This window comes from Lynx canadensis, chromosome D3, assembly GCF_007474595.2.
Source record: "Lynx canadensis isolate LIC74 chromosome D3, mLynCan4.pri.v2, whole genome shotgun sequence".
NCBI classification, from domain to species: Eukaryota; Metazoa; Chordata; class Mammalia; order Carnivora; family Felidae; genus Lynx; species Lynx canadensis.
The window spans coordinates 37,709,474-37,735,887 of NC_044314.2; the positions used below are offsets into that span (position 1 = coordinate 37,709,474).

At 45.3% G+C, this 26,414-nt stretch overlaps 1 protein-coding gene across 1 annotated transcript; it reads left to right on the top strand.

The window, feature by feature from the left end:
* Nucleotides 1-3,580: 3,580 nt before the first annotated feature.
* INO80C (INO80 complex subunit C) lies at nt 3,581-25,082 on the top strand. The gene is made up of 5 exons (XM_030336588.2): nt 3,581-3,777; nt 16,098-16,208; nt 17,137-17,248; nt 18,183-18,250; nt 24,649-25,082. Exons 1-5 carry the CDS (start codon nt 3,622-3,624, stop codon nt 24,778-24,780), a joined length of 579 nt encoding a protein of 192 aa, XP_030192448.1. The 5' UTR covers nt 3,581-3,621; the 3' UTR covers nt 24,781-25,082.
* Nucleotides 25,083-26,414: the final 1,332 nt, after the last annotated feature.

A 26,414-nucleotide genomic window follows, 5' to 3' on the forward strand; every position in this document is an offset into this window, starting at 1 on the left:
TTAACTGGGATCAAGACTCTGGCTGAGGCTGCTTCCCTTCCAGGCCCCAATGAGGGCATGAACGCTCCGGTGGGGGCTCCAGCAGCTTTTGCCGAAGGAAGTGTGGCACTGGTGAAGGACACAGGAACGGCAGGTCCCAGCAAGGATGCTGGAGAGGAAATACACGAGGGCTCATATTGCAGCAGAGATGAGACGTGCCCCGCAACTTCTCAGGAATAACTAGGGAGGGGACTTGGGAAAGGCCCCGCCTCAACACGCAAGCTAGCAGGTCATGGGTCATCAGTGTAAATTTATCTTTAGCAGTAGGCATGGGAGCACGAGTTATACACGCAGCAGATGCATACAGTCTCTACATGTGCCAACACTGCAGTGCTGGGTGCTGCCCAGATGGACATAGGAGAGGTTTCTCCCCAGCCCAAAGCTCCTGCTCCCTGGAGTGGACATCCTCCCACCTTCCACTCACTCTCCTTGCTGTTATCTGTTGGTGCTCTGCCGCTCAGTCCTTGATGACTCTGACAAATGAGTTTATATGCAGCTGAGAAGACAAATATAAGGTCTCTCTCCTATCTCTATCCTTGTCTCCATCCTCAGGGCTTGGCATAAAACAGACAATCAACAGGTCCTACATGACCGAGACTGGTAGAAACATGGAACAAGACATTTTAACCAGACCACAGGGATACAGGAGGCTGAAAAAAAAATATGAAGGGTGGGTGGGAGTAAATGTGACCAGAGGAGGATGGCTAGGAGAAAAGCTGCTTCCAAGCATAAGCAGGTGCTGTATATGTCAAGGCCCAAGGGAGGAGGGAGCCAACTGGTCAGTTTTAATGTACAGAAGGGAAAACTGAACCGAAATGTGGAGACCTGGGCAAGAGGCAAGGCTGGAGACATGGATGGGCGGGTCTCTGAAGGACTCTGAAACCATGTTATGGACACTGGACTTCATTGTATGAAACATAAGAAGCCACTGAAGGGATTCAAGTAGAGGGTGTGATCTAAAGATGCACATCTGTATTGTCAAAGAGACCACCTGGAACCCCAAATGGTGACTGGGTTGGAGGGACCAAAGGTGGAAGCAGGGGGACAAATAAGGTGATGGGGGAGTCTGAGAGAGAGATGGTGGTTGGTGTAGGGTTATGGTGTGAAGGTGGATGAAGGAGAGGAGTCAAAGGTGGCTACCCGGTTTTTGGTTTGAACAACTGGTAGATAATGTGGCATTTACTGATAGGAAAGACTGAAGAAGAACATATTTTAGAGGATCAAGGAGGATGATAAATTCTGTTTTTGCTATACTGAGTGTAAGATCCTGTAAACATCTTGAGTTTATATCTGGGTGGGGAATTTTATATCTGGCTATGCATCTTTGGAGAAAGATCTACGTAGCAGAAGCAAATCTGAAAGTGGTCTATATTTGGATGGTACCTGAGGCTTGATGAGTTGGAGAAAGGGCTGGGGTAAGTCCAGACTGAGGAGGACAGAGAGACTTTGACCAAGCATCAAGAACACTGAGTGTCTCAGGAGCAAGCAGGGAGATCGTGGCTCATTATTAGAATCACCTGGAAAACTTTGACTATATGTATCTGTTGGGGGAATAGCACTATATGACCTGCACTGGGAAAAACTGGTGGTAGGACTAGAAACCATTTGGTAGAGGATGATAACTGTAAGAGAGAGAACAACTAGTTAAGAAAGAGGAAAATAAAAGGATGGTGTGTTCCAGATCCCCAGGGAAGGGTTTCAGGAAGAAGGGCTCAGCCAAGATCAGGACCTAATTCACCACGGGAAGACAGATGGCGGTGCATCCACTTGCCTGACTCCTTAAAAGTACAGATTGGTATTTGAACTCAATAAACATTTACCAAGGGATTATACGAAGGAGCCCAACAGAGCCTGCAGTGGTCAAAGCCCTCAGAGAAGGGTGCGTAGGGGTGAGAAAAGGGGAGGAGGAGGGGAAGGAGGGTGCACTAGATGGCAGAAAGCTTTTTGCTGGAAGTAGCATCTGAACAGAGGCAAGGAGCTAAGCATTCCTAGGAGAGGAAGAAATGAAAGCGAAAGTATGATGAGTTAGAACAACCTTCAGTTTAGGAAATAGAGTTAGTCCCTGGATGGAGCACAGGGAATTAAATGTTTGGAACTAAGCAAGAGAAGGGGGGCAGAGCCCAGTTATATACCAAGGTAAAAAATTCTTTGGATTTCCTCCTGTAGGTAAAAGGGCCTTGAAGAATACAAGAAATCAATGGCATGATTAGAGTTATGATTCAGATAGCCCATTCTGGCAGCTGGTGTGAAGGAAGGCTTGGAGTCAGGGAGGATTAGGAAAAGATGGAAGCCCAAACTTCCATCAGGAGGCCGTTGCAGGGACCCAGATGAAGGGGGATGGAGTCATCAGGGTAGGAGTAAAGGAAAGAAGTGAGCTGAGGGGGTGGGACAGTAGAGAGAGGGGCTTTGGGTCAACACCTAGTTTCTGGTTTTGGTGACTGGTTGGAGGGGTCAGTCACTGAGATAAAGAATAAGGAAGACTAGATTTAGAGGACAATAGGGTAGCAACTGGGGCACGGGAGAGAACATTTTAACACCAGTAGGGCATTCCTTTCTCCAAAGGAGAAAAGATGTCAGTAACATTATAGCTAGTTTCCCTAACTGTTCTCTCTTAAATCTACCTTGTTCTACAGCCTATTTCCTTCAAATACCCAGATTCATACATGTACATTTCCTGTTTTAGAACACGGTAGCTTCAACTAGTTACTGCAGGGCATTTGCTCATTTATGAATTACTTCATTAAAAACAAAATTTGTACCAACGACTTGCAAGGCAGTATGACCCAGGAAAGGTAAGTGAATAAAAGATAACTAGCCTTCACCTTATAGAATTTACATTCTAGTAGGAGCCAAAAAAGACATGGTTTAACCAACTCCTTACAACCCATATAGTATATGGCAAATAACGGGGGAGAGGGGATTGAAATTCATAATTAGGTTTTAGCAGATCCGTGAATTCCCTGAAATCCACACGTAAAATTCTGTCTACACCTGTATACATTTGGTGGGGGTAGGGAAGGGACTTACATTCTCAAAGGGATCTGGGGGTCCTAAAAGGTTAAAAACCACTCTACCCTTCCAGTCCATTTGGACACCCAGTGAATATACACAAATTTCTTCCACACGAGAAGGCAGAGACCAAGGGGAATGCCAGCACCACTGTTCAGTCTGTTCAGTCCACTCAGAACAACCCTACCTCTACTCTCAGATATTAATGTTATTATTATTATCAATTATTAATTATTCTTCTGACGTGAGAAAAGGCAACACGGTTATTAATAGAACAACCCAGTGTTTGAAAAAAGATGGAGATCTTCTGTTCCTCAGTCACTGAGGATTTACAAGCACGTGCCCCGGTTCAGAGCGCCTGAGTAGCAGCACACCGCCTGCTGACACCATCCAGCCCCCACGGAAGAGACTGCTCCGACCTCCGCCTTTTAGATTTGGCCGAAAGAAGTCCGCGAACGCGCTGGGAATCCAGGCCAGATTTTCACACATGAAGGCGGAAGTAACAGCGAGCCGGAAGTTCCAAAGCCCACACAGAGAAGGTGGGGGGTGGGGGTGGAGGAAGACTCGGTAGGGATGGCGGCTCAAATTCCAATTGTGGCCACCACTTCCACTCCGGGAATAGCCCGGAACAGCAAGAAGAGGCCAGCTAGTCCTTCCCACAACGGCAGCAGCGCTGGGGGTTACAGCGCCAGTAAGAAGAAAAAAGTGGCTGGCGCCAGCTTTACGCAGGTATGCTGTGGCTTGCCTAGCTTGCGCGTGCGCGGGGCCGTGCGGGGCGGAGCGAAGGCGCGTGCGCAGGGCGGGGCCGAGCGAGGGCGCAGGCGGCCAGGCGCTGATGGCCCGGCGAAGGTGCGGGACCTTGCTGTCTTGCCTCCGGTGGATGCGGATCTCATTTGCGGTGCAAATGAAACATTTTTTTCCCTAGTGTGGACAAGTGGGATTTGGTTCAAGCACCAACTGCATTGCGTTTTCCTTGAGAGCAGGAGGGTGGGGTTAATACCGACTTAGTAGCATGATCGTTCCTTCGTCGAGGTCGCATTTAGATGGAGATTCAGGACTTTGCTCTTTCAGTCAACGTGTCTCACCTTCGTCCTTTCTTTGGACGTTTATCGAGTGTCTGTGAGGTGCAGAGCGCCCGAATGTCCTACATGTAGGAATACCAAGAATGGCTTCCTTCATCCTCAGAAAAGTACTTTGTTGACTCTGTTTCTTCGTCCCAAAGTGGGTTTGGTCTTTCCCAATGGAGTTGTTCAAAGGATTCAATGAGGTCATGGTCGGAAAGCCCTGAGCACAGTGCCTGGCACAGGTTTCACGTTATCTGGGCAATCTAGGTTCCACAATTCCAGCAAAGGATTTTCTGCAGAGGAGTGTTTTGGTTAGATTAGTATTTTGGTTAGATTAGTATTTTTCTTAGCTTCTGCTTTTTTATTTAAAGCAATAAGAGGGAAAAGATAGTGTGTTCCTTTGTCCTCTACAGCACATAGCGTGGCATCATTCACCAAGAACCAAGAGCGACCTTCTAGAGATGTTAAGTGCCCGTTGCATTTTGTAGTTGTAATGGGTAGTCTTCCCCCCTGCCCTTTTTAAATACTTTATTGAGATAGGACTGACATGCAGTAAAATGCACAAATCTTGAGAGTACAGATCAATGACTTTTTATATATGTATATATCTATGTGGCCAGATCAAGGGAATTTCCAAGAGCCCCTGAAAATTTCCCAGTGACCGACCCTCTCTAGTCAGTACCCTCCCTGCCACAGGTAACCAGTGTTCTGATATTTCTCACCATAGATTGACTTTGCTTTTTGAACAGAATATAAATGGAATCATATAGAACATACTATTTTGTGTTTAAGTTTCTCTGTGAAACTTTTCAAGAGTCATTCATTCATTCATATTATCTGTATCAAGGTATCTGGTACATTGTGTAAACATACCATAACTGATGGACATTTGAGTTTACATTTGATTGGCTTTTATGGATAAGCTGCTCTGAACATTCCTATAGAAGTCTGTGCAAATACAGGTTTTCATTTCTCTTAGGTAAATGGATAATAGTGGAATTGCTGAATCCACTATTTAGACACACATTTACCTCAGAAACTGTTAAACGGCATTTCCCAAAGTAGCTGCACTATTGTGTATTCTTGCCAGTAAAGAATGAGAGTTCCAGTTGTTCTATGCTCTCAACAATACTTGGCATCATCCATGTTTAATTTTAGCCATTCTGGTGGCTGTGTACAGGTATCTAGTTGTAGGTCAGAAGTCCTGGTACGGTGTGACTGACGTTTGGTTCTCTGCTCAGGGTATCACAAAGCTGAAATCAAAGGGTTGACTGGGCTGGTCTCATTCCTTGCCACACAGCCTCGTCCATCTTCAAAGCCAGCTGTGGAGAATCTCTTGCATCCAATCCCTGTCACATACAGATGTTTCTGACTTCTCTTGACACTGAGCTCTGAACCCAGATTGAAGGATATATGTGATTAGGGCAGGCCCACCTGGATAGTCTCCTTTGTGTGAGGTCGGCTGACTTGAGACCTAAATTATATCTGCAAACCCCCTTCATAGTGGTACCTATATTAGCGTTTGCTTGAATAACTGGTAGAAGGGGTATGAACACTAGAAGCCAGGGATCTGAAGGGCCTTCTTAACAATTCTACCTGTCACATTTATGAAACAATTAGGAAAATACAGTAATTTCTAACCATGTACCAAAGTTGGTTATAGGTATTCTATGGTATTGGTGCCCTAAGGTGGTGAGAGACAGGAAGATGAGGACTCATGCAGGGACGGTAGTCACAGAAGGAAAGGTGGGGAGGCAGAGGGATTTGAGGTGGATTCTGAGGGGTGGTGGGTCTGAATGGGGAGGGCCTTCAAGGGCTGGAGCTGTGCACACATATCAGATTGCTTAAGGTTTTATCAGTGGGAAATGAGTGCTCTTTATATAAACAATTGTATTTCTTGAGTTCAAAGGGACTTTACAGATCTTTCAGTATCTAAATTTCCTAAATTCAATAGTTTCAGCTATTTTGTTTCTTACAAAAAAGCAGTGTCTGTAAAACTTTCATGGGATTTAAAAATTTACAAGGGACATTTATATACGACATTAGAATGCTTTTTGAAATTGGTTAAAATAACTTGATATTGTGGATTCTTAAGGTGGGTTTTACTTTCTAGAATGTGCATGCTGTTTCTCAAGTAAAATTGTGTACATAGATGAAATTTAAAGGGCTTTATGTTTGGAAGTCTTCAGGAGTTGAGCAGAATATGTTTTAAAGTTTTTGTTTATTTTTATTTTTTGAAAGAGACAGAGACAGAGTGTGTGGAGGGGGGGAGGGGCAGAGAGAGAGGGAGACAGAATCCAAAGCAGGCTCTAGTCTCTGAGCTGTCAGCACAGAGCCCCATGCGGGGCTTGAACTTGTGAACTGTGAGATCATGATCTGAGCCAAAGTTGGACACTTAACCTATCCAAGTGTCCCAAGGATATTTTTGATATTCTGAGCAAAGCATTTATAGAAATTCCTTTATGTCAGTCCTAGGAAATAGTATTAAATAGTTTAATAGTACTAAAATAATTTCATTATTTCATCAAAGTGAATCTTTAATTCAGCAGAAATTACTGTTTGTGCTTGCTAAATTGTACAGATTGTACAACTGGATTTGTATTTTCCGTGTAAAATACGGGTGTTGATCAATAATGACATAATCTGGAAAGTGCTATTTCCCTTTCACTCTGGTTATGATACATTGAAATGATTAGTGTTAACTTAGGTTGGCGAACAGATACACTTGCTAAAGGGAAAGAAATCATTATAAATAATAATAATTAGTATCTATTGAGATTTACTGTATCCCAGGCAATGTGTGCTAAGCACTTTCTAAGTACTATCTTATTTAATTATTATTATTATTATTTAAGTTTATTTATTTTGAGAGAGAGCAAGCACGAGTTGGGGAGGGGGACAGAGAGAGAGAGGGGGAGGGAGGGAGGGAGGGAGGGAGAGGGAGAGAGAGAGAGAGAGAGAGAGAGAGAGAGAGAGAATTCCAAGCAGGCTCTACACTGTTAGTGTAGAGCTCGATGCAGTGCTCCAACCCACAAACCTCGAGATCATGACCTAAGCCGAAATCAGGAGTCGGACACTTAACCGAATGAGCCACCCAGCGCCCCTAATTATTATTATTATTTTTAAGATTTTATTTTTTATATTATCTCTACACCTAACTTGGGGCTTGAACTTCCTACCCCAAGGTCAAGAGTCGCATGCTCCACTGCCTGAGCCAGCCAGGTCCCCTACCTCATTTAATTCTTAAAATAAACCTCTGTGAATTGTTATTCTCCAGATAAAAAGACAGGATCAGAGAGAGAGAGAGAGAGAGAGAGAGAGAGAGAGAGAGAGAGAGAGAGAGAGAGAGTAACTTTCCCGAGATCACACAAACTACACACAGTAGTCAGGATTGGAACCCAGGTGGATTGTCCAGAGTCCACATTCTCTTTTCTTGACTGCCTCTCTTGATATCACTCTTATCACTCTTCTACCTTGGAAGATAGAATTAAATATTTGATAGAACCAAATCCATGGTACAGAGAAATGTTTTGGGGGGGGGGTTGATTAGATCAGTATATGGCATTGTAGACTTTCCAGATGCATATTGAAGTTGGTAGAATCTGCAGAGAAACCTAATTGTCCTGTCGCCTGAGTGTTACACAATAGACTGATATGTGATGGTTAAGCAGTGAACACAACATCTAACTAAATATGTTAAGCAGCAGCAGTTGCTCCTTGAGAAGGTTATTATTATGCAGAGTGCAGTTGATCATAGACTCTTCTGTAATTGGAGGCACCAGAGAATGCTAGACTGATTTGTTCGTCCAAAAAGTAATCATTCTACCCCGACTTTAAAAGAAAATCATGATAATGTTAGATTTAGAAGTTCCTTTTTTCTATTTTTAAAGTGGACATAAAAAGTCACCCACTTCTTCCCCGACAGCTTGTGTTTTCTACGTGGAGATACAGTTTTTCATCATTGTCCTTGATGTATGACATTGTGGACCCTGCTTTCACTTAGCGTTATTTCATGAATCTCTCTGTGTTGACAGACTTCTCAAGGGATTGAGTGCTCTTATTTAATCGACTTGATTGAATAGTTAGCTTGCTTCTCACACTTGAGCTATTTTCAGTAACCCTACCACAACGCTATAGTTTTGGTTTAGGCTCAGCGATTTGATTCTAGAATACTGTTAGACGGATGTAACTGAGGATTTGGGTTTTCAGTGATAAGACAAAGGGCATTTGTCTCTCTTCTTTGTGACCACGTTATCCTGAAGTCTGGGTCAGTTATGCAGGCTGCCCTCCAGAGAGATGTAGCTGTTATTGGGCGAGCGGAGGCCTTACGGACTGCAGGCCTGTGCTGCCTTGGTACGGCCAGGTATTTCCTCCCTGGGCCTTAGGTCAGCTCTTCTCGAGCTGCACAGAGGGGCAGCCCTGAGTGCTAAGCATTACTTCTTTCTTCTTCGTAGGGTGTTCATGTCTCAGGGATGGGACGGTTCATCTCATGAAGTCTCTTGGTGTTAACGTGGTTTAGTAATGTGGAAACTGCACATCACTCAAAATGTTATTTGATTGTGTTCCAGCCTCACAGACTTGATCCTCCCTTTGACTGCAGGCCGCTCCCTCTGATCGCGTCACTAATAGGCACCAGGCTCTGGGCATGGCTGAAGCCCTGGGGAGGGAAGAATGAGGGCGCAGTCCCTGGGAGGTTGGGGTGAGGGAGGAGAGAAGGGCAGAACACCTAGTTGTGGGCCCGGAGTGGGGGTGTTCTCTTGGAGCCTGGTGTGAGAGGGAGGAGAGCCATGAGTTTGCCAGGCAGGAGGCAGCTCTGGAGCCATGTGGCTCGGGTCTCCCTGGGATGGCTTCCTTTCTCTGCGCCTTCCTCAGCCTGGCTCCTCACTGGCCCTGCTGACAAGGGAAGGACAGAGGATGGAGGGACCAAATGAGCAGGTGGGGTCCGCTTTGAAAATCAGGGCCTGAGCACAGCACCTCCGTTCCCTTGTTGCCCCTTCTCTGTGGTGCCGCCTGGAACGGCGGCGATGCAGACTTCTGGCCGTCTCGCCCACCCTTCCCCCCCCCAAGCAGATGCACCTGTCTGACGGTGCCTCCGCTCCCCTGGCAGAGCTCCCAGACCTTCCCACCCGCACACACTTGCTGAGGTACCTGCTTTTCTCGGTGGCCTCCCCAATCTCAGCGAGGCCTCTCTGCCTGCCAGCGTTCCCGTCTCTCCCTGGGGCCTGGGAACAGCCTGCATCAAAGAGCGCCCCGTATTCCTTCCCAGGATTTCACTGTGCACACAGCACCTGATTCCACTAGGAATCAGGAAAGAGGCATGCAGAGAAAGGGAGAGATGCCATCTTTGTGCAGTTCCTGCAGGGGAGGAAAGCCTTAAGGCTATAGCTTGAGGCTGGTGGCTGCCAGCTGAGTGTTCTGTGGATGGTTTTGTAATCATTGGGTGGGGGGGGGGGGCTTGGGGCCTGCTTTTCCATGTCCCTCTGGGATCTCTCCTTGCTGCTTTAGCAGCTCCGTTTGTTTATTCTCTCCCAGGTGGAGACATTACATAAGTAGTCATTTTCTTAATGAAAAACCCCAACAGTATGCTTTTCTGTTTTGATGTGATGCTCCCTGCATGGTTCTTGGGGCTGTTTTCCTGTCTCTCACGTACTTTAGGCCTTCCTGTAGGCCCAGCCTCCTGAAAGTCCATGCCCATCAGCCTGCTCCTCATGGAGTAGTCCCGTAGCCACCCTGGTTCTAAGCTTCTTGAGAAAAGGACCCCTTTGCTTCTTCTGACAGCAGTGGGTTTTCTTAGACCTGTTCATCTCATGTGTCTTCCAGCCAGTGGGCTAGGCTTCCTCCTTTGCCTTTTGAAAGAGCAGGTGACTGTCACTCTTCCTGACCTGCATGCCAGCTATAGCTTCCTCTTGAGGTCGGTGGAGCCTCTGGCTCATTCGCCTTCAGGTTAGCAGCTGGCTGTACCCCAGGGGAGAGATCTCTCTTGGCCACTGTACTTTTTAAAAATTTTATTTATTATTATTATTTTTAATATTTATTCATTTATTTTGAGAGAGAGAGAGTGTGCGCTTGAGCAGTGCAAGTGGGGGAAGTGCGGAGAGAGAGGGAAAGAGAAAATTCCAAGCAGACTCTGAGCTGTCAGTGCAGAGCCCCATGCAGGGCTCGAACTCACGAGCTGTGAGATATGACCTGAGCTGAAATCAAGAGTCGGATGTGTAACCGACTGAGCCACCCAGGTACCCCTGTTTTGTTTTGTTTTGTTTTGTTTTGTGTTTTACTGCTCTAAATATTTCAGTGTGGATGTCCTAAAACCAAAGGCATTCTCCAACACATAACAAAAGTACAGCCATCCAATTTAGGGCATTCACAATGAAGCAACACTGACACCGATACATAGAACGTACGCTTGTCTTTGATCTGGTCCAGGGTCCAGTCTAGGATCACACATTGTGTTTAGTTGTCATATGTTGTTAGCCTCCTTTTATGTAGAGCAGTTCTTCGGTCTTTATCTTTCACGACCTGACACTGTTGATGCGTACTGGTCACTTATTTTATAGCATATTCCTCAGTTTGGGCTTGTCTGATATTTCCTCGTGATTAGATATGCGTAATACCTTTTTGGCAGGAGTACAGAAGTGACACTGTCCCCTTCTCAGTGCATCACATCCTGGCACACGATGGCCACATGTTCTGTTACTGACAGTGTTAGCTTGGAGCACTTACTCAGATGGTGTCTGCGGGGTTTCTCCACTGTTTGTATTAAGGTATGCTGTGGGGAGATACTTTGAGACTAGCTTTTTTTTTTTTTTTTTTGAGACTAGCTTTACTCATTCATCCATGTTTATTTGTTAACTGCTTTATTGAGTTATAATCCACATACCATAAAAGTCACCCTCTTAAGTGTACTCATCAGTGGTTTATAGGATATTCACTGAGTTGTGCCACCATCTAATTTTAGAATATTTCCATGACCCTGAAGAGAAACCCTCTTCCTCTTAGCTGTCTCTCCCCATTCCCCCATCCTCCCAGCCCCTGACCATCTCTGATTTTAATCCCTTCACGTAAATGGAATCACATGATATGCAGCCTTTTGTGTGTGTTTCTTTCAGTTACCATAATATTTTCAAGGCTTATCCGTGGTGTAGGATATATCAGTACTTCATTCCCTTCTATGGTTGAATAACGCTCCATTCATGGACAGGTAGGTTGTTTGCACTTCTTGGCTCTTATGAAAAATGCTTCTATGAACATGCACGTTTTTGCACAGACTTTTTTTTTTTTTTTTTAATTCTCTTGGGTATACACTTAATAGTTGAATTACTGGGTCATAGGATAATCCTCTTCACCATTTTGAGGAAATACCAAACTATGTTTCAAAGTGGCCATACCCTTTTACATTCTCATAAGCAGCATATGAGGGTTACAGTGTCTCCACATCCTTGCCAGCACGTTATGTCTTTGATTGTGGCCATCCTGTATGTTGCCATGTGAGTGTGAGGCGGTATCTCATTGTGGTTTTGATTTACATTTCCCTAATCACCAATGATGTTGACCATTTGTAGATCTTCTTCAAAGAAATGTTTATTGAAATCCTTGACCCATTTTAAAATGGAATTGTCTTTTTGTTGTTGAGTGATAACAATTCTTTATATATTCTAGATCAGTGTTATTTGTTTTTTTGCTCAAAGTGTCCTTAGCTAGTGGGGACCTCTTCAAATTGGCTTCTGTGTCCTTTAATATACCCCCATCAGTTTTTGAGTGCTGTTATGGACTGAATTTATGTCCCTTTAAGTTTTTTTTTTTTTTTTTTTTTTTTTTTTTTTTGCGAGAGAGAGTGACAGAGACAGCACAAGCAGGAGAGGGGTAGAGAGAGGAGGATAGTCTCAAGTAGGCTCTGTACTGTCAGTGCAGAGCCCGATGTGGGGTTTGAACTCACAAAACTGTGGGATCATGACCTTCTTTGAAATCAAAAGTCAGACGCTTAACTGACTGACCCACTCAGGTGCGCCTCCCTTCAAGATTTATAGGGAGTCCTAACCCTAGCACACCTCAGAATGTAACTGTATTTGGAGATAGGGACATCACAGAGGTAACTAAGGTTAAATGAAGTCATAAAGGTGGAGCCCTAATCCCTTACGACCATTGTCCCTATGGGAGGAAGAGACACCAAGGAGGGGAGTGTACAGAGGAAAGGCCATGTGAGGACACAGCAAGAAGACAGCCATCTACAAGCCAAGGAGCGCAGCCTCAGGAGAACCCTGCAGACATCTTGCCCTGGACTTGTAGTTTCCAGACTGTGAGGAAATAAATTTCTGTTGTTTAACCCACCCAATCTGTGGCGTTTTGTTATGGCAGCCCTAGCAAACTGATACAGCTCTTTTCTCACTTTTCTCGAACCACAGGCTCATCTTGTACTTTTCTGCCCCAGCCCTAGAACCGGCTATTTTTTTAAGGATCAGTAGTTCTTGGAGATAACTTTCAGAAACCAGGATCTGAACACAGGTGTGCCTGTTGTTTTCCAGCCCTCTCAGTGGAGAGAGTTAGCAACTATCGGTGTGTTTGTGTATGTGTGTGTTCTTCCCCCTTACTCTCTGTATCTCTTTCTTGATCTATGCTGTGTTAAAACCATGAGTCCACATTGCTAACCTCTGATTTCAGCCCCGTAGCACAGGCTTCATTCTAGCCTTCCGTCATTCCTCATCTCCTCCTTCTTAGAATACGTATATAGTAGTTTCGGAATTCTTAACCTGTACCCTTGTGAGAAAAAAACCTACCAATTGTTTATGGTCATTTTTGCCTTTAGCCTTAGGTTATATTGCTAAAATACTGTGTTCAGAGGTCACTGGAATTCTCTCTCCCTTCCTCCCCTTCAGTGTGGTTATGTTTGTCATTCAAAATACAGTTAGGTTGATTTGTTTTCGTTTGTAGTCCATTTTCCCTACCTGCTGCCCATCCTTGTTGGTTTTATTACTATTATTATTACTTTTTGTTTTTAGTATGTGAAACTTTAACATGGTTCAGAAGGTCAAAACTCTACACAAAGCTGTACTCAGAGAAGTTTTACTCCTGTCTGCCCTTCCCATCTCCTTGTCCTTTCCACCCGGTTCCCCAAGCCCCATAGGTAACCTGGCCCTGTCATTTCTGAGTCATCCTTCCTGTGTTTCCTTGTGTTCGGCCACTGCATTCCCCCCAGAAAGGATTCCTTACAATAAACTCCTGAGCATGTGCATCTTAAGATATGGATGCTGGCACTGAATTACTCTGTGCTGTCTTGTTTCTTAACTCTAGCCAACTAGGTAATCAGTTAGCTGTTATTTGGAACCTACTCTGTGCCAGGCACTGGGTAAGATGCAGGGGACGGAAGACTGAGCCATACAGTGAAGCAGGCAGGGTGTGTCCCTGCTCTGCCTTCTCACTCTCTGAGTCTCGTCTCTCATCTGCTCACCTGTCTCTTGGTCTCTCCTTCTTCTGGTCTGTTGTTCCCTGTTTCATAAAGCTGCTGTTTTTTCATCGACTAAGACATAAACACGAACTATCCATCATTTATCTAATTTATAATAGATATTAGTCTTACAAGTAGTCAACACAAAATAACATTGACAACTGGCTAAACCTATACAAGGTAACATTGATTATTGATTAAATGTGATGGGAAAATCAAATTTTCCTCATCACATTGGGTCTCCTAGGATACACGTACCTGGCAGAAATGTCATGACCATGAAGGAAAAAGTAGAAGGGCAATAAAAGTTATGTACAAAATGCTAAATCTAATCTTTGTTACAAAATTAAAACTGACATGGAGTAATCCCAATGAAAATAATCTTAGTAAAGCACAAATGAGCACGGGAAAATTGGAAACTGTTTGTGCCGTATAGAAAATGACTCAATGGGTTTTGTACCAGAAAATACAAAAATACAGGAAGATGGGGGAGTGAACGCTGAGGCAGGAGAGGAGGCCAGGGTGTGTTTCTAATCTGAAGGTCACTGGGGCCCACTGGCCCGCTGTAAATTGCGGACTCACATCGGGCTTGCATTTAAGAGTGTGTCACTGACTGTGCTGGAGAGAAGGGAGTGGGCGAGGTGTGCACCACAGGGCCCGTCCTCAGGCCGAGAGCTGAGGACGGTGCAGATACAGGCTGAGGGCCGAGGGAAGGACTCATGGGACAGGGAGGGAGAGAGAAGAGATAGAACATTCGTGGCTACGGATGGTGGGAAAAGGTTGAGAAGTTGGAAGCCTCTTAGCTCCTACAGAGTTGACACCGAGCTGGGCTCTGGAATAGAGAAGAGTTAGGAAATATCGTGAAGGGGGAATGAGTTGAGGGGCATGCCTGACAAAAGAGGTGGTATGGACAGAGGAGGAGCACAGGCCCACATGCAGAGACCTTGGCAGAGAGTCTGGGATGGTCTTTGAGAGGAGACTGTTCAGAGAACCACTGCAGCAGAGCGAGTGGCCCTGTGGCCCCCACATGGATGTCCCTGAGGGGGTGGGGGCAGTGGTGATGGAATTCACACACACACACAACCAGCACTCTCCTACACTGCTGCTGGGAGTGTAAAAGAGGGCAGCCATTTAGGAAAATGAGTTGGCAGTTTCCCTATTACCCAACCATTCTGCTCCTAGGTATTTACCCAAGAGAAGTGAAAACACAGGTCCGCACAAAGGTTGGTACGGAATGTTCACAGCAGCGTTATTTATAATAGCCAAAGACTAAAACTGCCCCAAATGTTCATCAGCAGAGAGTAGATAAACTGTGGTGGCGTTCCTCTGCTGAGTGGCCACAAATACAGGGAAACAGATTACTGACCTCTGCAGCAACACTGCAGGTCTCAAATGCTCTGTGCTGAACTAAGGAAGCCAACACAAGAGTACCCGCTGTCAGATCCCATCTCTGGGAGATACCACCTGAGGGTGGAAGGTATTGACTAGGAAGAGGCCTGAGGGAACTTTCTGGGATGATACAAATGTTCTGTATCTCGATAGGGACATAGATGAAACAAGTGTAAATATTTGGCAAAACTCCTGAAACCTACACTTAAGATCTGTGCATTTCATTGTATGTAAATTACGTATCATTAAAAAAAAAAAAAAAAAAACCAATATGGTAGTCTGGAAATCACATTAAAAATCAGAAGTGGTTCTTAGTTTGGCTTGTTTTTTTTCTATGTGATGGTTGACTTAAAAGGTTTTTTGTTTGGGATGCCTGGGTAACCCAGTTGGTTAGGCGTCAGACTCTGGGTTTCGGCTCAGGTCATGATCTCACAGTTTGTGGGTTCGAGTCCTGCATCGCTGCTGTCTGCTGTCAGCACATAGCTGACAGCTGTCTTTCTCCCTCTCAAAAATAAATAAACATTAAAAAATAAAAATAAAACGTTTTTTGTTTTAAAGTATTTAGCCTGCTTGTCAGGATGCTCTGGCTCTAGCCAGCTGACCTGTGGACATTCAGCCTCCTCTCCCTCTCTCTGTTCCTTCCTCCGAATGCCTCTATCCTGCTGCGCCCCTTAAGCATAAGAGCTGTAGCCTGGGTTTTCTGGCTGACGACACCCTTACAAGGGCTGGAGCGTTTTTTGTCTCAATGTTTTGAGACACAGTTTGACAAGAAAGATCAGCAGGTTTGAATCCAGAGGCAATCACTGTGTGGCCTTGAAGCCATACCCCTGAGCCTCTATTTTCTCTTCTGGAAACTGGGGATAAGAGAGCAGTTGTCCGAGTTAAATGAGCTGGCTCAGGTAGGACACCCATCTCTAATGCTTGGCACATTGAGGGAACCGGGAACTGGGGTCCTGGCTGTCTCTGCTGTGGCTTCTGCACAACAGGGGCTGCTCCCAGTCTGGAATGGCCTTCTCTGGTGCAGGCCACCTGCTAGGGCTCTGGGACACTGTCTTTCTTCACATGTCCTGTGGTATCATCTTGTGTCTTGTTGGGAGCCGAGTTAGGGAACTCACCTAGAAGAACCTGACCTCAGACTATCCTTATTATATTTTAAGGGTATCAGCATGGAAGCCATGAGTGAGAATAAAATGGTGCCCTCTGATTATAGTACAGGACCTATGGAAAAAGCTGCCAAGCCATTGCCATTTAAGGATCCAAACTTTGTGGTAAGGAGGCTGCTAGGAGACGGGTGGGGGCAGAAGGAGGGCCCTTCCCACTGATCTCCCAGTGTGCTGGTTCCCAAGGATTTGGGTGTCTTTTGTGGAACTGGTTAAAGATACTATTTTGAGGGTGGGTCATTTCCATGATTCTTCACCATCCCTTTTCATTGGTTTTACAGAAGTTTTAGGTGAGGCTTAAAATAATTAACTGAAGGAGGAGTGCTCCTCCTTAGCATAAGTAAATCTAACTTATGTTGCTCTAAAGTAGAAATAGGCTACTCTTCTTTTCATTCTTAAAGGATATAATAATTATATTATTATAGAGACTCATATTACATCATTAGAAGTTTTTCATTAATTAGTTTTGAAAATACAATATTACCAGTGCCTGCAACAGACTTTGTTATTCTTTTCCATTTTACTTTGTCATTTTTATAGAATGACAACAAAAAAGAAATTTCCAGAAGGTTTGCCATGCCATGATGGGAGGCTTACTTGGGTTTTCCAGGATCTCCAGTAATTTATGAGGCAGTGACCTGCCCTCAGAAGGGAGTTTAGAGATGTAGTCATGAGTTTAAATTTAATTTTGTAATGCATTTCTTTTAAAGTAATGGGAAATTCATGAGTGAATTCTATAAAGTTAGTCCTAACAAAGGATGTGATTTTCTATAAGCATATTAAAACAAACAAACCACCTTTTATTTCTATTCTATCACCAACTAACTCATGGGTTTTGATAATCCAAAAGTTGTGTTTTTATAAGTAAGATTAAAGTGTACAGTGTCATACTTAAAAATTAAAAAAACAGCCCTTGGGGCACAAGAGAGCTGACAGAATGAGGGCTGTGTTACAGTTATGAATGAGCATGATTCAGATTCTGAAATGGTAGCCTCCACTGAGTTTTGTTTCTTCTGATCCATGTCTTTAACTCAAGCACTCTGGCCACGGTGGCGCGGTAGCTGGCAAGAAGAACAGAACCTGGAAGAACCTGAAACAGATCCTCGCTTCGGAAAGGGCATTGCCGTGGCAACTGAACGACCCTAACTGTGAGCTGTCTGGAGCCTTTCATGTTTATAATGTTCAGACTAGCAACTTCTAGCAAACCTACATGATTTGGCTGTGTCCTCATTAATGTAGGAAACGACTTTTAGCCTAAGAATTCTATAGTTGCCTTACTATAGGGAGATACTGTACGTATTTCCTCATAACTGTATCTGTGTTGAACCTGTTTGTGTCGTCATGCGTGTGTGGTTTTTGGTGTCACCGTTAACATTTCCGTCTGGAGGAATAGGTCCTGATATGGTCGTACTGGCATACTTCGTACAGGCAAACTTCTTACTCAAGAGTCTCCCCTTAAAATGTATTTTCCAAGGCTGCCCAAGATTTAGGAGGGTTTCTAACAACTAGCTTAGAGGCTAACTCTGTTTTGCTTTCTGGGCTGTTGTTTTTCAGAGTAAATGCTTTATGCTGCAGTATTTTCCAATCTGTGTAAAGCACTGTTGTAAGTTCTGTTCAACTTCATCGGAAAGTAGAGGTCAAATCTCTGTCTGCGTCCTGTCCCATGGCACATCTTTCACGGGGGTGACTCAGATGGGTGACAAGTGAATTAGTCAGCAGTCCGGGTGTGGACATTCCGGTGTCCGGGTGCACAGACCCAATTAGGGGGTTGTTTGGCATCGCCCTCAGCCCATGTAGCCTCTGACAGTGAGAGTGGCTTGTGGGCAGATGAGCTTTTCCGGTGGTTCTGCTGGAGCGCAGGCTCCCTGGGGACAGGGCAGGGCTGCATCCAGAGCCTGCACTTGGTCTGTGACGTAATGCATTATCCCCCTGGAGAGTTTTGGGAGCACTTGATCGCAGAATATTAATTTCAGAAATATTATCCAACAGCATTTTAGGAGAGAAAAGGAAAGGGATCTGAATATTTTAAAGCCAGCCTAGTTATCTTCTTTCCTTTTCTTTTTTCTTTTTTTCCTACCATAGACTTCAGTATTGATGCTCCTCCATCCTTCAAACCAGCTAAGAAGTATTCTGATGTTTCAGGTCTTCTTGTGAGTATAATTACATCTCTGTCTCCTAGCACTGAGTTGAAGAGGAGATTTCACAATACTATTTAGACAGTGTTGATGTCGACCAGCCCTGACCCTGCCTGGAGCCTGCATACTTTGAATAGGTAATGGGTTTGTGCTGAAGCACTCGCAGGCTTATCTTAGAGTGGCTGCAGCCTGGGGCATCCGTGTGGGCAGGCTGGAGGGAAGATTGCTCCAGAAGGTGGGAGACACAAGTTTCACTTCCCCTTCCTTTTCTCATTAATATATGAGATAACATGAACGAAACAATAACTTCTTTTTTAACTGCTGAGGTTTAAAAAATTTCTCGCATCTTAGAAATGATCGTACTCTAAAAAACAAATTTAAACTTCTCCAAAGACTAAAGACACACTATGGTAAAGGCAGTGATTTTCAAACTTATTTGTAAGCATTGGAAACATTTTATGCATCGCTTTTCCAAGTGAAATCTCTGACAGAATCCCTGGGAGCCCACTGACCCAGTGTGGTCCCGTGTGGATCTGGTCCTCTGTCCTCCCCACTTCTGTGACCCCTAAAGTGCTTCTGGGGAACACAGTTCCAACACCAGCAACGTTGTTGGACAAGTAAGACTTGGGCAACTTGCTGAACTTGGGAACCTCAGAGAACCTCATCTCCTTCAGCCCCGCTTCCCCGTCCTTTTCACCACTCTTACGTTTGGAAGATGGGCCTTTTCTCATAACTGTAGAAATAATGAGGCACACTTCACTTTTCAAAACTCATAGACATCATTTAAATGCTTTACATTTTTATAAAAATGTAGGACTCCAAACATCTGTAACAAACTGACTGAACTAATGGGCTACATTTTACACTGGGGAAGATTTGAGGTTTTTTTATATTTTTGAAAATAATATTAGTTATACTTTCTGAATCAGTTGTGTATTATAGCTTTTCCTCCGGAAAGCACACACTCCTCGGTGCACTACAAACTTTCTAACATAGACCCTTAAACAGTGATCACAAAAAAACAACAGGGAGAGTAGAAGTGCTGTAACACAGCGTGTGTGTGCATGCACATGCGTGTGTGTGTGTGTATGTGTGTGTGTGTGTGTGTGTGTGGTGGATTCTTTTGCCCTCCATTCAAAGTACATATCCCCTTCTAACCTTGGAGGGGAGTTCAACTTGTGAGCAATGTTGTAGTCCTACGCTGATTTGTCTCCTGCCTGAAAATAGTCACCTTATGTATTTGACCCTTTTTTTTTAAAAGTTGTTCAGAGCAGGAGAGCTAGTCTGGCAGCAGTTATTTTCTTACGGTTCCAAATGGACATTTCTCCTTGGAGAAGCTAGGGTTTATGGGCAGGTAGCTTTATCCTCACCACTAGGCAGCTCATGGGCTACTGCACTGGTTTGCACACATCAGGAGGCATGAGAATCGTTTTGAGAAGCACTGTTCCAGGTCCCTTTGTGTAATGGACAAGGACTTGTCATGTCATACCTAACCTAAAACTTCTTGCCGCACTGTATGTAAGAATTAAGAAAATTTGAATATACAAAGAACTCTACCAAATCATTCAAAGACAATCCCATAGAAGGGTTGGCTAAAAGGATATGAATACAGTTACAAGGAAGAAATGCAGATGACCAGTAAGTAGATATTCAGTCTCACTGATAATAAGGGAAAAGCCTCCACAGTAGAAAAGAGGGGTGCCTGGGTAGCTCAGGCAGGTAAGTGTCCTACTCTTTAGTTTTAGCTGAGGTCATGATCTCATGGTTTTGTGAGTTCAAGCCCCACGTTGCGCTCTGTGCTGACAGCAAGGGTCTGCTTGGGATTCTCTCTCTCCCCCTCTGTCTCTCTGCTCCTCCCTACTCGCACTGTCTCTGTCTCTCTCAAAATAAATAAACTTAAAAAAAAAAATCATCAGTAGGGAAGAAATGAACCTTTTCTCCAGAGGCAAGGGAAACAAAAGCAAAAATGAACTATTGGGACCTCATCAAAATAAAAAGCTTCTGCACAGCGAAGGAAACAATCAGCAAAACTAAAAGGCAGCTGATGGAGTGGGAGAAGATATTTGCAAATAACATAACAGGTGAAGGGTTAGTATTCAAAATCTATAAAGAACTTATCAAACTCAACACCCAAAAAGCAAATAATCCTTTGAAGAAATGGGCAAAAGACATGAATAGACACTTCTCCAAAGAAGACATCCAGATGGCCAACCGACACATGAAAAAATGCTCATCATCAGGAAAATACAAATCAAAACCACAATGAGATACCACCTCACACCTGTCAGAATGGCTAACATTAACGACTCAGGCAACAACAGATGTTGGCGAGGATGTGGAGGAAGGGGATCTCCTTTGCCCTGCTGGTGGGAATGCAAACTGGTGCAGCCACTCTGGAAAACAGTATGGAGGTTCCTCAAAAAATTAAAAATAGAACTACCCTACGACCCAGCAATTGCACTACTAGGTATTTATCCAAGGGATACAGGTGTGCTGTTTCGAAGGGACATATGCACCCCAATGTTTATAGCAGTGCTATCAACAATAGCCAAAGTATGGAAAGAGCCCAAATATCCATCGATGGATGAATGGATAAAGAAGATATGGTATATATATCTACAATGGAGTATTACTCGGCAATCAAAAAGAATGAAATCTTGCCATTTGCAACTACGTGGATGGAACTAGAGGGTATTATGCTAAGCGAAATCAGTCAGAGAAAGACAAAAATCATATGACTTCACTCATGAGGACTTTGAGAGACAAAACAGATGAACATAAGGGAAGGGAAGCAAAAATAAAAACAGGGAGAAGGACAAGACATAAGAGACTCTTAAATATGGAGAACAAACAGGGTTACTGAAGGGGTTGTGTGGGGGGGGTGGGCTAAATGGGTGAGGGGCATTGAGGAATCTACTCCTGAAATCATTGTTGCACTATATGCTAAATAACTTGGATGTAAATTAAAAAAAGAAAAAAAAGAAATGAAAATGTTTGGTTATAAACGTCAACATAGAGAAGTGGATATCCTCACACATGGCCCTTTTGAGGTGGGAATACTTTGGTCTGGGTTATTTGGAAGACATTTGGCAATACCTATTGAGGCAGAAAAGCTAAAGCCTGGGACCCAGCAGTCTGCCTTCTAGGGAAGCAGTGTGCACAAGGAGCTTCATGCAGAAGTGATTATGAGAAAATGTGATGGTGAGCAAAATATTGGAAACAAAATCAAGGTCAGTCAACTGGGGTGTGGGGTTGGGGGTGTTTTCATACTGTCCTGTGAGGCTGACGTGTATGCAATAACATGGATAAACTTCCGAGTTGTATCATTTACTGAGGGTGCAAAGTAGTAGAAGCAGCATTGTACCACTTATGCAGAAACTAACACCCACTCACAAAAATATACTGGGTAATTTCTCTGGTGTGTTTGTATATATGTGTAAGGGTATATACAAACAAGGTCTGGAAGCGTGCCCACTTACAGTGGTTTCCTTGGGGAAAGGCAAGGGTTTTTGGATGGTAGAGGGTTGGAAAAGAGGACTTTAGTCTTATTCATAATGTTTTCTTCCTTCCCTTTCTTTTCCTTTTCCCTTCTCTTCCCTTTCCTCTGAATATGTCCATTTGTTGCTTATGTAAATTAAAGTTACATAGGGGTGCCTGGGTGGCTCAGTCGGTTGGGCGTCCGACTTCGGCCCAGGTCATGATCTCACGGTTCATGGGTTCAAGCCCCATGTCGGGCTCTGTGCTGACAGCTCAAAGCCTGGAGCCTGCTTTGAATTCTCTCTCTCTCTCTCTCTCTCTCTCTCTGCCCCTTCCCTACTCACACTCTGCCTCTCTCTGTCTCTCAAAAATAAACATTGAAAAAAAAATTTTTTTTTAATTAAAGTTACATAATTAAAAATGAAGCCCAGCTCATGTTAACACTGCCACACCTGTCCGCTGGGCGTGGGCAGGCAGGGAGGTGTGCAGGGTCACACCTGTATTTAGCCCTCGTTACAAAGCGATGGGAAGTACAGTGGTTCTGGGTGAGCAGTGAACACTGCCGGTCACCTTGCAGCCAGGGTAGCCTTACAGGTCTTTACTGGCGCCCCACGGGAAGGTGGTCATTGTTGTATTCAGGCTCAAGGCGTGGAATCCGAGGAGGGCAGACTGGAGGAGTGCAGCTTTTCCCTTGTTCACCTCTGGGGTGTCACTTGGCCTCCTCCCTTCTGCTCAGAATACTAGGTCAGGTCCGGTCTGTGCGAGCTTTTGTTGGTAACCTTTCTGTCGGTGCCAGAGTATCTCTGTATTCTGCGTTATTTATTCCTCAGCCTTCTTGGCACCGAGGTCTGAACTTGGGCGGGCCGGCTCAGCACAGTGTGGTGGTAGGAGTGAGGCAGCCACAGAAGTGGAGCCAGGCCAGAGCTGGTTCATATACGGAGGCCAGATGATCAAAGCCAGACGCACAGGCCTGCACCCCTGCTTGGAACTGCAGTAGAGCCTCCCCTGCCAGCCAGTTCGTCCAGCCGCTGCGTGGCCAGGAGCCCTCAAAGGGGACTTGTTGCTCTCTCTCTACTTAAGCCTTCCTTGATATTACTGTCATTACAGGAAATGTGGTACAGAAAGCAAGATCTAGATTAAGCCAAAGGATTGAAGTTTTATTTTATGGAGAGCTTTAATGAATCTTTAGGAATAATCTCATTTTCCTGACACATTGGATGTTAAATAGCTTCGGGAGATCCCCTGTGGCTGAATTGAGGACTTTTTATAGAGTGTGAGAAACCTACCACTGACTCCCTTCAGCTTCCTGCTTCTTCAGCCTTCCCTCTCCCCTGAAATAACAGCACTGCTGCATGTCTGGGGGCCACACAGAGCTGATCTGCGCTGAGCAGACAGTCCACACTCGAGTAACTGGACGTTATCTGTCTAGACTTTAATGGCATCTTTTATAATTTTTTCAAGGAGTTCCAAATGACTCATCCTCATGTTTTGTTTCAAAATCTGTAGAAGCCACATGACTTGAGGTAATACAGTCAGTGAATTTATTTTCTCCACTTTGCATGTGGGGAAAACACACTAAAAGATAATTTTGATATGTCAGTGGGAAGTGAGTTCTGTTTTCTGTGATCATCCTGATAGTCCATTTGTTCGTTCATTCATTCAGTCATCACTCGCTGTGCAAACACCACCTGAAGGCCCACCGTGCACTCCGTATTGCACTAGGGGCAGAGATGCGGTGATAAGCAAAGCACAGGGTTCCTGCCTCATGGAGCCTCTCAGCCTAGACCTTAGTCAAAGAGTTATGCAGATAATAAGTGTAAGAGTGAGAGACAGATGTGGGGAGAGTGGGGAGCAGATAAAGCTTCCCTGATGAGATGACTGGGGGCCGAGTCCTGAAGGACAAGCAGGCAATTAGGGAGTAAAGTGGCCCAGTTGGGGGCCCCTCCTCAGGAAAGGGCGAATGGGGCATGAATGCAGGGAGGGCCTGAGAGCCAGAGCAGTTGGAACCAGAGTGGGGACGTGTGGCTGCCGAAGAGGCTTGGGAAGGAGGAGGGCCCAGGAGGGCTTGCCGGCTCTGAGGAGCAGTGCTTGAGGATGTGGCCCTTTGTCCTGAGGAAAGAGAGCAGCTACTGAGAGATCTGCTGAGGAATGAATGACATGATCAGAAGCACAAGTTGTGAAGATGGCTCTGGTTGCAGTTGTAGGGCGGTGGTCCCTTCCAGTGGGAGGGTGGGTGTGGGCGGCTCCTCCAGCTCTGCGGTGTAGCCCAGGGAGCCCCAGGAGTGGCACGGGGACGGTGTGGAGGAGCAGGAGTGGAGTGCACATGGGGCAGGCGTGGTGTGACAGGGAGGGGCGAGTGTGCACGGCAAGCCCCTGTTCCCTGCCTTGGGGGATGGAGCTAGAACATCTGTTTGAAGCAGGGGGCGGGGGGGAGAGAGAGAGAGAGAGAGAGAAAGAGAGAAAGAGAATCCCAAGCAGTCTCCACACCATCAGTACAGAGGCTGATGCAGGACTCAGTCTCACGAACCGTGAGATCATGACATGAGCCAAAATCAAGAGTCAGACACTTAACCGACTGACCTACCCAGGAGCCCCAAAGCAGGGGGGGGTTTGAAGGCAGGGACCAGGGAGGGATGATCCTCATGAATTCCACTTTGGACCTGTTTCTTCTAGCCTTTGTGACACCAACCAGAAGAATCGTAGTGTCTGATGTGGTCACTCCTCTTCCCTTCGTCCATACCCTGAATTATTTCTCAAGTCTGGGAAGATTAACCAGTCTTTGCCAAAGTGAGCAGTTTAGCGTTCATGGTGACAGAGGAAGGCAAAATGAAGATATTTTACTTTAAGTACAATAGAAAAAAACTTTAAGCTTGAACTTAAAATGTTCAGCACTAACAACAATTTTCCGCCTTTCCCTGTGCCTGTTTCCCACCCAGGCCAACTACACTGACCCCCAGAGCAAGCTGCGGTTCAGCACCATTGAAGAGTTTTCCTATATCCGGAGGCTGCCATCTGATGTCGTCACTGGCTACCTGGCCCTGAGGAAGGCCACGAGCATCGTTCCCTGAGCCTTGAGGAATGGAGATGATGTGGAAAGCTGTTTCAAAGGCAAACTCTGGACTCATGATTTTGTTTCATGGAAACAAACTCATTGTGCTTGTCAATCTGGAAATGTCAGTGCTGTGCCTTGGAAAGAATGTTTGGCTTTAATTTAAGGTTTTTTTTTTTGTTTGTTTTTTTTTTTTTTTTTTTTTTGGTTTTCTGTTTTCCCTCCAAGTGGGATGTTTCCTGTTGAATTAAATTATACTTCAGTTGTTGCCTCAAGTCAACTTGTTTGACGAGAAAATATAAAATTGTGCTTTTAACTTAACCCATGTACATCCCTGGATTTTGCTTCAACGTTGTAAACTGTCTTATAACACATTTAAAGCTCTACAATGAATCCTGACAACAGGGCTGGGTTATTCCTGGTGACTCCCACTTTAGAGCAGATTAGTCCTTCTTTTTGATCAGAATGCATGGAGGAGGTCCAGAATTGGGACTGGAGAAGACAGAGCTGAGTAATCGCCCTGTTGCACTGGGCCAGCCTCTTCCCAGCCTCCAGAACTGAGATACATGTCTGTTGCCTAAGCCGCCCAGTCTGTGGCGTTTTGTTATAGCTGCCTTAGCTGGCGAAAACACCAGCCCAGGCCCCATTTCTGGGGTGTGGGGTGTGAACACTGACACCTCCTCCAAAAGGGCCTTTGTCCTGGTACCGGCTGCTGCCCCTCTGACCGAAGCCTGCTCTGGAACAGCAGGGTTTGTTTCCCCTTCCTATGAGACACGGAAGCACTCCTGGGCCTCTCCGAGCCCACTCCCATATTTCTCTAGGGAGGACAGTAGAACCAGACCCTGGGGCCTCTGGGCCTGAGCTGCCTCTGCTTTGGGGGATTAGGAGGCCAGGTGCCTTTTCTTCCTGAGGGAACACCCCTCCCACAACCCTCTCCTGGCTTAGAGAAAGGAAAAACAAAGCTGGGAGAGCAGCCTGCTGGGCAGGTGGCACCTGCCCAGAACCTGGCTTCCTTTTCTCCGGGTACAGCAACCCCTGCGTCATTCAGCACCTTCCCAGTGACCAGTGGTGAGGGTGGCAAGGTGGCTGTGTGGCTCTCCTCTCCCACGGAGAGGGCCTAAGGGAGGGCCAGGACAGGTGGGAACCTTTCCTAAGCCCACAAGCACTGAACATCCGAGCCTCTGGGGCAGGGGTCCTCCGGCCTGAGACCCACTGCAGAAACTGAAGTTCTCTGAGACCGGAGGCTGCTTCTTCGGCTCCCACTTTACCTCTGGCGCTTGCTGCTAGCTTCGGCCTCGGAAAGCCCCCCAGTTTCCCTTTGGGTGGGAATAAGGAGTAAGTGAGCCAAGGGCCCTTCCGGTTTCACTTCCACCTTCTAGTAAACAAAGAAGACTTCGGGCAGGTCCACCTCTTTTCCACGAAGGCCCCCAAGTGGACATTTTAACCATTTTTAGAAATGGAAGTTCTAATCGTTTCTAACACTTACATTGCTGGGCACTACCTCAGTCCCAACTGTTCAGAATCTCCTGGACCGGGGTCCAGGGTGAAGGAGAATCTCTGCCTGTACGTGTCCATCACAGGGGCCCATAGACCATTGCTCCTGCAGGCCTCGCAGGGTTTTTGGGGGATGTGCACGTGCACGCGTGTGCAGTG